Source organism: Cynoglossus semilaevis, chromosome 18 (assembly GCF_000523025.1).
Source record: "Cynoglossus semilaevis isolate Cse_v1.0 chromosome 18, Cse_v1.0, whole genome shotgun sequence".
Lineage (NCBI taxonomy): Eukaryota > Metazoa > Chordata > Actinopteri > Pleuronectiformes > Cynoglossidae > Cynoglossus > Cynoglossus semilaevis.
Window position 1 is genome coordinate 11,935,338 of NC_024324.1, and position 13,451 is coordinate 11,948,788.

The window sequence follows — 13,451 nt, forward strand, 5'->3', positions numbered from 1 at the left end:
TGCCCTTCATTATGACTCTCAGGCCTAAGTCAGACTCTTGTCAGAATCTAACAGACATAACGGTGACTTAAGTTGAGAGAAATTCATGATATTATCTTCGTTTTTATCAACAGAAACCAAACACAAAGATTAATAAAATTATTATTTATATATTTTATAGTATATAAGATATTTTACATACCTTCACTATTTGACATTTAAAACCAAATTTAAAAAAAAGCATCAGTGATCCACACAATATAGTTTGAGAACCACTAATCTACAATATATTTAAAAAAAAAAAGCTTTAAAAATGCTATATGTACCAAGGCCATGACAGTTCAATACAAAGCTAATAAAGCTATTCTTCATCTTGTAAACATCACAGGGATCATCACGGAACTGAGACAAGAAACCCCTTCACGCTCACACGCAATACCTACGTTCAAATTACAGAGTCCAATTAACCTAATTCGGCCTGTTTTTTAAATGTGGGAGGAAACCAGAGCACAGCAAGAACTGTCTGGGGCCCCACCAACTCAGTTCAGGTTTCAAGCAGTAGGTAGCGTAACGGGGTTTCCACGCGTCCTGGAAAACCTGGAACATGACTGACCAGTTTTCCAGTATGAAAAATGAGGAAAAAAAGTTCAAATAACCTGGAAATAGTTAAGTTATCTTGGAAAATGATTTTTGCGAGTGAATGCAAACAGGTTGAAAGTTACGCACGTGCGGGTCTGTTGTCACCTTATCCTCCGGACATACAAGAACTACTGAAAAGACGAGCCACGTAAATGCTAATGATTAGGGTTTTCCGATATGAACTTTTAGCAGATTTTGCCGATTTTAACCGATACTGATATATTTGTAGTTAAAGGCAGAGGACACATTTCATTGTGCGCGGTGGTGTAATTCACCTCAAAACTATTCATAGGTCACAACTCAAGCATTGCGTTATCGGGTCTTCATTATCGGAGGGGAAAAAAACGATAACAATTCTTACCGATATTACATAATTAGGCTAATATCGGCGGATAATATCAGTTGGCCGATATTATCGGACACCTCTATTTGTGATGTATTAGCAGCGTTTATGTATGTGCCAGTACAATCATAACATAATTACCTATGTTTTCATGCAATATAAGTACAAATATATTAGAAATAATTATATTTAAATATTTGACCAATCATCACTAACATGCAGTGTTTGTGCTTTTTTTTTTTTTTTTAAATATAAGATATTTTACATACCTTCACTATTTGACATTTAAAACCAAATTTAAAAAAAAGCATCAGTGATCCACACAATATAGTTTGAGAACCACTAATCTACAATATATTTAAAAAAAAAAAGCTTTAAAAATGCTATATGTACCAAGGCCATGACAGTTCAATACAAAGCTAATAAAGCTATTCTTCATCTTGTAAACATCACAGGGATCATCACGGAACTGAGACAAGAAACCCCTTCACGCTCACACGCAATACCTACGTTCAAATTACAGAGTCCAATTAACCTAATTCGGCCTGTTTTTTAAATGTGGGAGGAAACCAGAGCACAGCAAGAACTGTCTGGGGCCCCACCAACTCAGTTCAGGTTTCAAGCAGTAGGTAGCGTAACGGGGTTTCCACGCGTCCTGGAAAACCTGGAACATGACTGACCAGTTTTCCAGTATGAAAAATGAGGAAAAAAAGTTCAAATAACCTGGAAATAGTTAAGTTATCTTGGAAAATGATTTTTGCGAGTGAATGCAAACAGGTTGAAAGTTACGCACGTGCGGGTCTGTTGTCACCTTATCCTCCGGACATACAAGAACTACTGAAAAGACGAGCCACGTAAATGCTAATGATTAGGGTTTTCCGATATGAACTTTTAGCAGATTTTGCCGATTTTAACCGATACTGATATATTTGTAGTTAAAGGCAGAGGACACATTTCATTGTGCGCGGTGGTGTAATTCACCTCAAAACTATTCATAGGTCACAACTCAAGCATTGCGTTATCGGGTCTTCATTATCGGAGGGGAAAAAAACGATAACAATTCTTACCGATATTACATAATTAGGCTAATATCGGCGGATAATATCAGTTGGCCGATATTATCGGACACCTCTATTTGTGATGTATTAGCAGCGTTTATGTATGTGCCAGTACAATCATAACATAATTACCTATGTTTTCATGCAATATAAGTACAAATATATTAGAAATAATTATATTTAAATATTTGACCAATCATCACTAACATGCAGTGTTTGTGCTTTTTTTTTTTTTTTTAAACTTTCAACATTCCTCGAACGGGCCATATTGAATCCTCGGGGTGGGCCAGTTTTGGCCCGCGGGCCCTATGTTTGACACCTATATAGCACAAAGTAGTTTTTACAGAACCATTTTGTTGGGCGTTTTCAAGTTCAGTTTTCAAGAGTGAAAAGAGAAACAGAACGGTCGCCTCGGTTAGACACGTTTTAAAATATTCCATTTCTCCCGCGTTCCAGGCAGTGCGCATCATGGAGCTAGCGCTGCAGCGATATGGCAGCTATGAGACGTTTGAGCAGGTCACTGGCGGAAACCTCCTCACCAAAGGACGCATCTGGCACAACGTCAAGAAATACATGGAGAAGGAAGGCTGCACAGGGGAGGTGAGAGGGGAGGACGCCATGGTTCGGATCTACAATCGCCTGTGGTATTTGCTCCATGCATCATACCACATCCTACACACACACACGTCCTTTGCAGTAATATACATATGTATGAATGTTGCTTTATTTGTATTAGTCATAATGAATTGTCCTTAATTACAATAACATGTTATCATGATTAATCTGCATTTTATATGTAATTTATCAGATTGAAAACAAAGGGCCACAGACTCCTGGTGGGCAGACACTCAAATAAAATCAACATTTTTATCTGACAATTATATTTGATGTTCATTTTGGAACACAGTCATGGGCCAGATTGGACGCTTCGGTGGGCCAGATTCGGCCTGCGGGCCGTCAGTTGATGATAACCTGCCTAGACTTGCATATCTTTGTAGCAAAAAAAAAAAAAAGGTTTCTATTGTGTATTGTTTGTCACTCATGTGTTGATAGATAGTAGTCCAAATGACAGATGACCTCTTGTCCAGAGCCTCCATGACTGTTGTGAAGAGCAGACCTACACTGACCATTAACGTTTCCACTGCCAGGGAGTACTGGCTGGAGGGCATGTTGAGGCATGAGATTGGTGAGTACGATGGTTAAGTGAATGAGTGCAAATTCATCCTGTTTTCCAGTGGTTCCATAGTGTAGCGGTTAGCAGAGCAGGAAGTCCTTGGTTTGGTTCTCAGAAAAGAAGCAGATCTGCTGTTAACACAAAAATAGCCCAAGTGTTGGATCAATGAAGTTTGAAAAAAAAAAAATTATAACTACTACTACTACTATTATTATTGTTAATAAGTTGTCTTTGCTCGTCAACCTTCTTCCACTAGGTGGCAGCAGATAGCTATTAAATAGCAGATATGTGCGGTCTGTTGTCTCCCTTTTCCTCCTGTCTGTTTTCTAGGGTAATCAGTGTCATAACAATCACCTGTGTCCTATGACTATCTGTTAATTTGTCTCACTCGTATATACAGTGGTGAGAGAGAAAGAGACTAAGAGAGAGAGTGTGTGAAAGTAGAGAGAAAGAAAAAAAACATGTCTCCGAAACTGGTGCATGCTAGTATCCAGCGGCTGTGTGCAATACATTTTGAAAAATACAATGATTGTTGGTGTTAATTAACGTATAATTAATTATAATAACTAAGCTATAATTAATATTAAATCTTTTTTTAGTCTTTGGTTAATAGGTAGCCGTCTAATTTGTCAACAGAAGGGGGCGTCAAACAGCCACCCAGGATAAATCCGATGTTACGTGATGGTGGATTAGCTGTGAATCGTGAATGATTAATTGAGCTTACTAAATTAATTATGAAAAAAAAAAAAAAAACACACCCCTTGTTTAAATATGTGACTGTCAAAAACATATATACGCTAAAGTAAAACCTCAAAATTCAGCTTCATCGAGTCGGTAGATTTTAGTCACTGCTGCGTTTCTATCCAAACTTTTTTTGACAGTCCCTCGCGATCCACTTCGAATGTGTATTGACAGTCTGTAAGACTCGTATCCACCAGGGGGCCCCCCTTGAAGGGCTAATTGTAAATGGAACCCCGTATAGATGTAACTAACTCTACTGCATAGACTTTATTAAATGGTTTTTAATCACATGTGGGCCATTCAATATGACATATGATATGCACAAATAAGTGAATTTGAGGATAATTATTAAAACGAATCCTTGTTTTTTTCAGGCACTCATTATTTGCGCAGCATTAACAATTGTCACCAGCCATGGAGTGGCAGCACGGGCAGGAAGATGCACAACCTGAAACCCCTGAATCCCACGGAGGAAGGTCTGGCTAGCATCCACAGTGTTCTGTTCAGGAGAGACCCCATTCTGTGGCGTGCTGCGCTGCTCTACTACACGGTCTACCAGGCCAGTCAGATGTCCTTCTCCCAGCTCTTCTGCAACCTGGGAAACTTCGTCCAGGACCCCAACACTCGCTGGGACTACTGCGTTAGAGCCAAGAGAGGCCAGAGTGACACAGCGCAGCCAGGTTACTATGTTAAACTGTAAGGGTATGTTGGAAATAGTCTCGTGAAATATCACGTTCTCCCCAAGTTTGACTCATCTTTTCAAAATTGCAGGTTGTTTCAGTAAGGATCAAGTGTACCTGGATGGCATCCTGAAGATCCTGCGACACAGAGACAAGATCAACTTCCCTATGCTAATCGCTTTAGGAAAGGTTTGACGTCTCATCATATTGTAAATAATAAAAAAAAAAAAAAAAATTCCGCACCTCTGTTGTAAGACATCCTGTTGTAAGGATGTCCGATATTAATTTTTTTGCTAATATCGTATGTGCTGATATTGTCCAAACACTTGATTTCCGATATCAACCGATATCGACTGTTAGCAATTTTAGCAGCAGAACTAAATGGTGCTCTCTTTGTCCTAAAAATGAACATAATGTTCTGGAATGGAATGTACCACAATGAGGAGATTTACTGTGCGAGCCTTTTCAACCGACACAGACTGCCACAGGAGGCGCCGTTAAGTACACGGTTGCAACTCGCAGGTTGCCACGGGAGGCACCTTTAGGAATATGTGGCTTGCAGGGCAGCTGCGCTAACTGCTACGCTAAAACCGCTAACCGCTACACTAAAATAATTGAGTCCCTCAATTATTCCACAGTGGAAAAATCTACAGTGTGTTGTCTTTGCAACGGACACATGCTGCCACAGGAGGCGCCGTTAAATACACGGTTGCAGCTCGCAGGTTGCCACACAGGAGGCACCTTTAGGAATATGTGGCTTGCAGGGCAGCTGCGCTTACCGCTAAACTAAAACCGCTAATTACGGTTGCAGCTCGCAGGTTGCCACACAGGAGGCACCTTTAGGAATATGTGGCTTGCAGGGCAGCTGCGCTTACCGCTAAACTAAAACCGCTAATTGCTACGTTAAAAATATTGACATCTTTTTTTAGTGCAACCACCACAGGCTGCCGTTGCTGACACCATTAAGTACATGCTTCCGCCGTTCTCTGCTTGCAAGGTAGACTTGCTAACCCGCTACACTATATCGGCTATTTTATTTTATTTTTTTTATCATCTAATGTTAAATTAATTAATTCATTAATTAATCACAGATTAATTTGAGATTATACAAATTTTTTTGGAACCTGTATGGGGAATAAATGACACGTCACATATGAAAAGAAATACGAATCACTGTAAATTAGCGCCTGCCTTTAGCTTGTTCGTCTGCATTCTAACCTTATTTATATCCCAAACACCTGCAGTTTTATATATATATATATATATATATACAGTATATATACCTAAGCAATTTGTGGAGACATTTCATGTGTCAGAGACATGTTAAATTTACAGATATAATAGTGAGAAAATATACTCATTTTTCATAATATTCTTCGCATTAAGACCGACGGCACCTGAAGCCGCTCATAATCAAAAACTGTTCTGATTGATGTTGCCCTTGTTTCTCCCCCGCCGACCCAGGTATCATTTGAAGATGTGGATCGACTGAAAGCTGAGGCTCAAATGGAGAACACACGCATCCCTTACTTCATGCAAGACCAGGTCAGGTACGGCGAGCAACTGGAGAAAATAATGACCGTCAACTTGCTGACTGATGAAGAACTGCAGGACATCATCTGAGCTGCCTGTGCTGTCATTACTCAACAGTAGTTCAGTGTTTTCATCGATCCTTTTGGAAGGACGCGGAGTCTGTTGCCAGTGCTGTAGTGTTTTCAAATGCTTGTTGTGTGTGGATATGCGGTTGATTGATTTTTATTTATAATTTTTTTTACCCCAGTCATTTCTTCAACTTCTACATAGAGACAAGTACAGTTCGTGTTTTGGTCGTCATCATTTGTGCTGCACCTTATAGAAAGAAAACAATAAAAGACTTTTTCAATTGAATTATTCAATGTAGTTTCGCAGGAGCCAGCCCTGGCTCCAGAACCACAGGGGGCAGCGTTGCATTTCTCCAGACAACAACAGACAAAAAGGTCTTTTTAAACTAGTAATTCTCAAATAGTGCGCTGTGTGGGTTGAGTTACCAGGTAATATTTATTATATGTACAAACCACTGTATGAGTTGCTGGCACCAGTATTCTGCATACAATCCCCTGATTATCAAAATCAATTAAAAAATCCTGCTCTGCTGCCATCTAGTGACTGAAAGCCTGTATATCGTTGAAGCATGAATGAAGCCAGTACTGCATACTAAAAGTGCCCACTTGCGCCCCTCTGATAAGCAGTCATTTGTAAAAGCAGAGCTAGTAAAACCCACTAAGGTTGGTAGCCTTTTTTTAAAGAGTATTAGGAGAGTTTACTTGTGTAGAAAAACGAGTGACTCGTTTTTATTCAGATGACACCGCGGTATTACCATTTTCAGTAAATGGGTGGCGCTAAGCACCGTTTCAGGACCGCTGTTGAACGGAGAAGGAGCTGGTGACGTCAGTGAACAGGAAGGTCAGAGTCCCGGCGTCAGAGCGGATAACAACTACGCCTATGTGTCGACGTGAAACTGCACAATAAATAAGTATGACAGTTTCGTTTTTTATTTCACGTTTTTGTCAGGTTGTTTTCGTAGTTTGTCTTTGTGTGCACACCGCCCGAAAACAGGCGTTGTCTTATTTGTATAGTCAGGTTGTTGCACGTAAAAGTGACAAGTTTACGTCAGTTAGCTGGAAAGCTAACAGCAGTGCACAGTGATATTTTTTTATTTACAGATATTTACTTCGATTTAGTGAAGCCTAAAAAAAATAAGAGCATTGTCTAGATGTAGGACGGATACCATGGATGAATAAACATTCAGTTTTTACAGTGTTGTAATGCGTTTAATCTAATCTGGTATTCGATCTGGACATATTCCAGGTTAGCAGACAAACAAAGCTAGCTAGCTATTTGTTATCATTTGTACTCTGCCTCTCCTGATTACCCTATGTTTTTTCAACGGTTCTTCACGGGAGTTTAGGTTATATAGAAATATGTGATGCATATAACGAGATTAATCCATACTGGTTTTGATTCATACTAGCAGGTTGCGGTAGTGTTAGGACAAAAGCCAAGAAATGTCGTTTTAAAACGCGTCCCATTGCTCTTGTCTTTGCGTTAATATAAAATGTATATAATAATTGGGATACAATACCGACGACTGTCTGCGTAAGTCAAAGTTAGGCTCCCATCTTGTGACTCTTCTACGTTGTTTAAGTTATGTTATGCAAAAGCAGTCATATCTACTTGTGTTTATTCGTTTACTTTCACTCAAAGTGTCTCTTACGATGACATTTTAAGTTTTAAAACAGTACTGTCTGTTTTTTTTCTCCAAATCCCCTCAGCTCCAAAGCCAAAATGTCGTACGCCAAAACGGGGAACTACAGCTCTGGGCCACTAGACTTTAACACACTGATACAAACATGCAGCTCCAACATCCAGAAGATAACGCAGAACAGTAAGTGTTGCATTTCTCATATATATATGTATATATATATATGTATATATGTATGTATATATATGTATATATATATATATATGTATATATGTATGTATATGTATGTATGTATGTATGTATATGTATGTATGTATGTATGTATATGTATGTATGTATGTATATATATGTATATATATGTGTATATGTGTATATATATGTGTATATATATATGTGTATATGTATATATGTATATGTATATATATATACGTATATATATACATATACATACAGTATATGTAGATATATAAACATATATATATATATATGTCTATATATACAGTATATGTCTGCGTGTGTTCAAAGTGAGGAAGTCATGACTTGAGTCTTTTAATCAGTCAGTTTCAAAATCTTATTTACTCGGGCCACACAGAAACAGAAATTGGTGAATTGCAATGATTTGTATTTTTGTGCTTTGTTCAATAAAATAGCAGTTCAGTAGGAAATATGAAGCAATTGCTGTGAATGTTTCTGTCTAATCTAGAAGGGTGTAGCAATGAAGAAGAAATTCTGGAACCGCTAATGCAAGCTATGGGTTTTTTTGTTTTTTTTTTGACAATATGACACACACACACACATTTGTGTGTACATTCTTCCCTTGTGGGAACTTCTCATTGTGTCATGTCTTTTCAGCCACTCAGATCAAGAGCATGGTGAACCAGCTGGGAACCAGACAGGACACCAGTGAACTCCAAGACCGCCTGTAGGTGTTGACAGTAACGCACGCATGATGCATGCACACAGAGCTCTCTCAGAAACTGTCTTTGTTTTAGATTTGGCATTGTTTATATTTCTGGTATGTGTCGTCGTTGTTGTTAAGTCAAAATCTGCACAAAACCGAATTTCAGATAATGACTCGGCTTTTAAAGTAAGGCACAAAAGATAACATATATCAAGTGTGATAAGGCACTTGAAACTGCCTTATTTAAATGTGGGTATAAAAAAAAAAGTGCAAAGTCCCCAAATTTTGAGCAAGCATTGTTTGAGGACTTCATTAGTACAAATGACACGTTACTTCAGGCGACACTCAGGATATAGGCTTTTTAGTTGTAGAAGAAAATGCATCATGGGTAATTGTTTTTTTTTTTTGTTTTTTTTTTAATTGCTTATGTCACTTCAGGCAGCAGGTGCAACACAACACTAACCAGTTGGCAAAAGAAACCAACAAGCACCTAAAAGAGTTGGGATCAATCCCTTTACCTGTATTACCATCAGAACAGGTAAGTTTAATTCTATGTATGTAAAATTACACAACACTAAGTATAGTAAAGGAGACTCGAGAGGTCATTCAATTGATCCATTTGCATAAAACTACAATCCATCTCCCCTAAGAGATTGTATGTTTGGTAGTAATATTCCTGTGGACCAAATACCACATTACCCAAAAAAATACGATGTTGCTATATAAATATTATTCGAATATAGGTTATGGACTTAGGAAAATATGATTTCTTTTATGACTAGCGATGTCCGATATTAGCTTTTTGCTAATATTGTCCGAACACTTAATTTCCGAATTCGATATCGACTGATACTCCGTCACATCACATATCTCCTGTTGTGGAATTAACACATTACCCACTTGTGGGTGATGCTCCACTAAAGACATTCCACAAATTAGCATTGTCTGTACAAAAATACATTTTCAAACCGATTCCAGCATATGTGGCGAAATCCAGGCAGGGTGGGTTTTCATTATCGGAGGAAAAGCAGATTACGTTTCCTACCGATATTACATAATTATGCTAATATCAGAACCTTTCTAGCGCTCCCTTACCTCTTGCATACTACTCTGCACATATATATGTATATATACTGTATGTGTGTTTATATATGTATGTATATATGTATATATGTATATATGTGTATATATGTATATATATGTGTATATATACACACATATATGTATATATATATATATATACAAAAAAATATATATATATACAATATATACAATACAATATATATATATATACAATATATCCTTAAAAAAACTAAGACATTGTAGTGTTATAATTATTGGTCTTCCTCCTCCAGAGGCAACAGAAAATCCTGAGGGACCGACTGATGAACGATTTCTCAGCCGCTCTCAACAACTTCCAATCAGTCCAACGGCGAGCAGCAGAACGGGAAAAGGAGTCGGTTGCAAAAGCGAGGGCCGGATCTCGTCTGTCGGTAAGTCAGAGTCCGAGGTAGTGAATGTGTTCAGGGTTCACATTTAAACGTAATTGCAAAAAAAAAAAAATACGCGTTCGCTGAACATGACGTTCTTTCCCCCGCTCTCAGGCTGAGGACGGCTCTCGCGATGAGAAGCTTGTCTCTTTTGATAAGTAAGTGATTCTTTGTTCCTCAGTTGAAATGTGCAGATTCTTGGAAGTGATGAGGAAGATCAACAAAAGAAACACTTTCTCATATTAGAAAAGCCATTTTTAACTGCCTCCCAACGACTGCCCTCAAACGCACTGCGCACAATGCAGTGCAATCTGAGGATAATGCTTGAAGTGGGGAAAAAAAAAAGAAGATTTAGTTGAACACAATACTAATGCACTAGCAGGAATTGAAGAAAGACACTCTTAAGTCTTTCACGTTTTTTTTTAACTTTCATAGCAGCTGTGCCAAAAAAAAAAAAAAGAATGCACTAGCAGGAATTGAAGAAAGACACTCTTAAGTCTTTCACGTTTTTTTTTAACTTTCATAGCAGCTGTGCCAAAAAAAAAAAAAAGCCAAACTTACAAAGACAGACATTTGGTAAATGGGGACGTTTGAAATCTTCAAACGTTCTTCTGCACATCATGTAACATATCATTATCGACACGTTAATTGCGCTCTTGATTATTTAAAGCCAAGAGGACTGGGATCAGATGACCACCCAGACGGAGGATGTGGCCATCACAGAGGAGGACCTGGAGCTCATTAGAGAGAGAGAAACGAACATCAGACAGCTAGAGGTCTGCCTTCGCGTGTTATTTATTATCACACAGTTTAAAAACACACATCTGCACAATATGAGCACCACCAATGACACTGGTTTTGTCTTTACACTGATTTTTTTGTTATCTCTGTGTCTGTTTCTCCTCAGTCTGACATCTTGGACGTTAACCAGATTTTCAAGGACCTGGCAGTGATGATCCACGATCAGGGGGAAATGATTGGTGAGTAGAGTGAAATCATTCTAAGGTAAAAAACGCTAATTGGTGGTCTTTAGTCATTTAGACCTATGGCTAAAATTGAATTTGAATTTCCAGGTGTTTCCTAATTACTTGTGATACTCAATAGAATTATTTGTAAAAAAAAAAAAATATATATGAGGAAAGTATATTTGTTTTATCCTATAATAATCTGAAGTGCGGTGTATGTGCTCGTGTTAACACGTCAATGCAGTTATTGCAGAAACCAGAAAGTACGAGCAGATAATAGTTCAGTTACGAATGAAAAGTTTGATTTCGGGTTGTCCTGCTACTACAGACAGTATAGAGGCTAACGTGGAGAACGCTGAAGTTCATGTGGAAAGGGGAACGGAGCAGCTGCAGAGAGCCAATTACTACCAGGTGAGTACTCAGTGGGCATGCGGTGCATACGGTCATTACGGTCAATTCTGAGTACACGAATGTAATGATTCACGTTTGGCGTGATTACGTCGTTTGACTTTGTCCAAAATTTCAGGCGTCACAGACAATTACTTACCGTATTTTCCGGACTATAAGTCACACATTTTTTTTGCATCCTTTGGCTGGGTTTGTGTTTTAATCTCAGGTGCGGCCCATTTATTAAAATTTAAAATTTCACATGTTATTTTCACACCGACAGCCACTAGAGGGCGCTCTAGGCTTGTGTACCGGTATCTTTTACTCCTCTACCTCTGAAAATGTACATGTTTGTTATCACTCTGCCAGCCACTAGAGGGCACTCGAGGCTTGTTTAAAAGTATCTGCTCCTCCTCTCCCTCTGAAAATGTACATGTTTGTTATCACTCTGACAGCCACTAGAGGGCACTCGAGGCTTGTTTAAAAGTATCTGCTCCTCCTCTCCCTCTGAAAATGTACATGTTTGTTATCCCTCTGACAGCCACTAGAGGGCACTCGAGGCTTGTTTAAAAGTATCTGCTCCTCCTCTCCCTCTGAAAATGTACATGTTTGTTATCACTCTGCCAGCCACTAGAGGGCACTCGAGGCTTGTGTACAAGTATCTGCTATTCCTTTTCCTCTGAAAGTTTACATGTTCGTTATTTTCACTGTTCGTTATTTTCACACCAACACCCGTTAGAGGGCACTGGTGCGACTTATATATATTTTTTCTTCTTCATTGTGCATTTTTTGACTGCCGCGACTTACTCCAGAGTGACCGTTAGCCCGGAAAATACAGTAGTTGATGGTTTGTATCTGCTTTCCAGCGAACATAATTATCTTGCTTTGTTAATGTTGACAGGAATGCTCAGTGCGCAGCCGATTCATAGGCTAAAGGGCAAATCCGGAATATCAAATCAAAGTGTTTCTGTTCTCACTTTACTCTCTCTCTCTCTCTCTCTCTCTCTCTCTCTCCTCCCGCATCACAGCAAAAGTCCCGTAAGAAAATGTGCATTCTGGCCATGGTTTGTTCCATCGTGCTGACTATACTCATCATCATAATCTGGCAAGCTACGAAGTGAACGGTCCCAACAGAGGCTCTGTGTCACTACCACATTTTTTTTTCCTCTCCCGCTCCATGTCATCTGCAAGTCAAGAGTCAGACGTGACTGGTCACACGGGTCATCTCTCATTGTAAAACTCCCGTGAGCTGAGTGAGGAAACCAACCGACACTTCATGATCGAACCTAAATTAGCTGAAAGGTGCAACAGTGAATGTGAACAGTGATGCAAAGCTAACGCGGTGCAGCGGGGAAAAAAAATGTGACACCTAAGATTTCTTTTATGCCTCATTATCTTTTCTTTTTTTTTTTTTTTTTTTTGTCTTACTTACCTACTGCACTAACACTAACTGTCATTCTATATCTGTATGTCACTGTATATACACATTTTAATGGGAACATTTCAGTCAGAATAGATAAATAAAAACAAAAAAATCAACAATGGCTTGTTAAAGTGAACGGAGTTATGGTTTTAAAGGTTGTAAATTTTTTTTTTTTTTTTTTTTTGGTTACCTGTCGTCGTGGTATGCATTACGTGTAAAACGAATAATGATGATCAGTATGAATTAAACACACGTCTGTAAATATGCTACAGTAATATATATATTGCTGAGATCATTGTGGATTAGAAGATGACAGTGTTTTACAAATACAATACTCAACAAACACATGTATTTAAAAGGATTTCTATGGCTTCCTACAGTATGCATAATACATGTATGCATAATAAACATTACAAATTCTTGTCACTTC

At 38.5% G+C, this 13,451-nt stretch overlaps 2 protein-coding genes across 5 annotated transcripts in view; both read left to right on the plus strand.

The window, feature by feature from the left end:
- The window catches only part of matcap2 (microtubule associated tyrosine carboxypeptidase 2), a 9,903-nt gene extending 3,204 nt beyond the window's left edge, over positions 1-6,699 (plus strand). The window contains exons 3-7 of one of the 4 annotated variants that reach the window (XR_003052744.1): positions 2,476-2,619; positions 3,073-3,205; positions 4,309-4,630; positions 4,706-4,803; positions 6,079-6,214. Coding sequence is in view for 2 of the 4 variants with exons in the window: in XM_008331862.3 (XP_008330084.2) it covers positions 2,476-2,619; positions 3,073-3,205; positions 4,309-4,614; positions 4,706-4,803; positions 6,079-6,237 (840 nt within the window). In the remaining 2 variants the exon portion in view is untranslated. Of the gene's footprint in view, positions 1-2,475; positions 2,620-3,072; positions 3,206-4,308; positions 4,637-4,705; positions 4,804-6,078 lie in introns of all 4 variants that reach the window. The other 3 variants (XR_003052745.1, XM_008331862.3, XM_017041033.2) reach the window with 3 other exon arrangements.
- A 285-nt stretch (positions 6,700-6,984) lies between these two features.
- Positions 6,985-13,242, plus strand: LOC103394508 (syntaxin-12-like). Its single transcript, XM_008331840.3, has 10 exons — positions 6,985-7,126; positions 7,926-8,038; positions 8,708-8,777; positions 9,195-9,294; positions 10,112-10,249; positions 10,361-10,404; positions 10,917-11,022; positions 11,154-11,226; positions 11,540-11,622; positions 12,627-13,242. Exons 2-10 carry the CDS (start codon positions 7,939-7,941, stop codon positions 12,717-12,719), a joined length of 807 nt encoding a protein of 268 aa, XP_008330062.1. The 5' UTR covers positions 6,985-7,126; positions 7,926-7,938; the 3' UTR covers positions 12,720-13,242.
- Positions 13,243-13,451: the final 209 nt, after the last annotated feature.

Bases quoted from the DNA above. Each gene is read 5' to 3' on its own strand.
- LOC103394508 (XM_008331840.3), top strand. From the start codon at position 7,939: ATGTCGTACGCCAAAACGGGGAACTACAGCTCTGGGCCACTAGACTTT. The intron at 8,778-9,194 runs GTAGGTGTTGAC...ATGTCACTTCAG, and splicing joins AGTGAACTCCAAGACCGCCT to GCAGCAGGTGCAACACAACA. The intron at 10,405-10,916 runs GTAAGTGATTCT...GATTATTTAAAG, and splicing joins AAGCTTGTCTCTTTTGATAA to CCAAGAGGACTGGGATCAGA.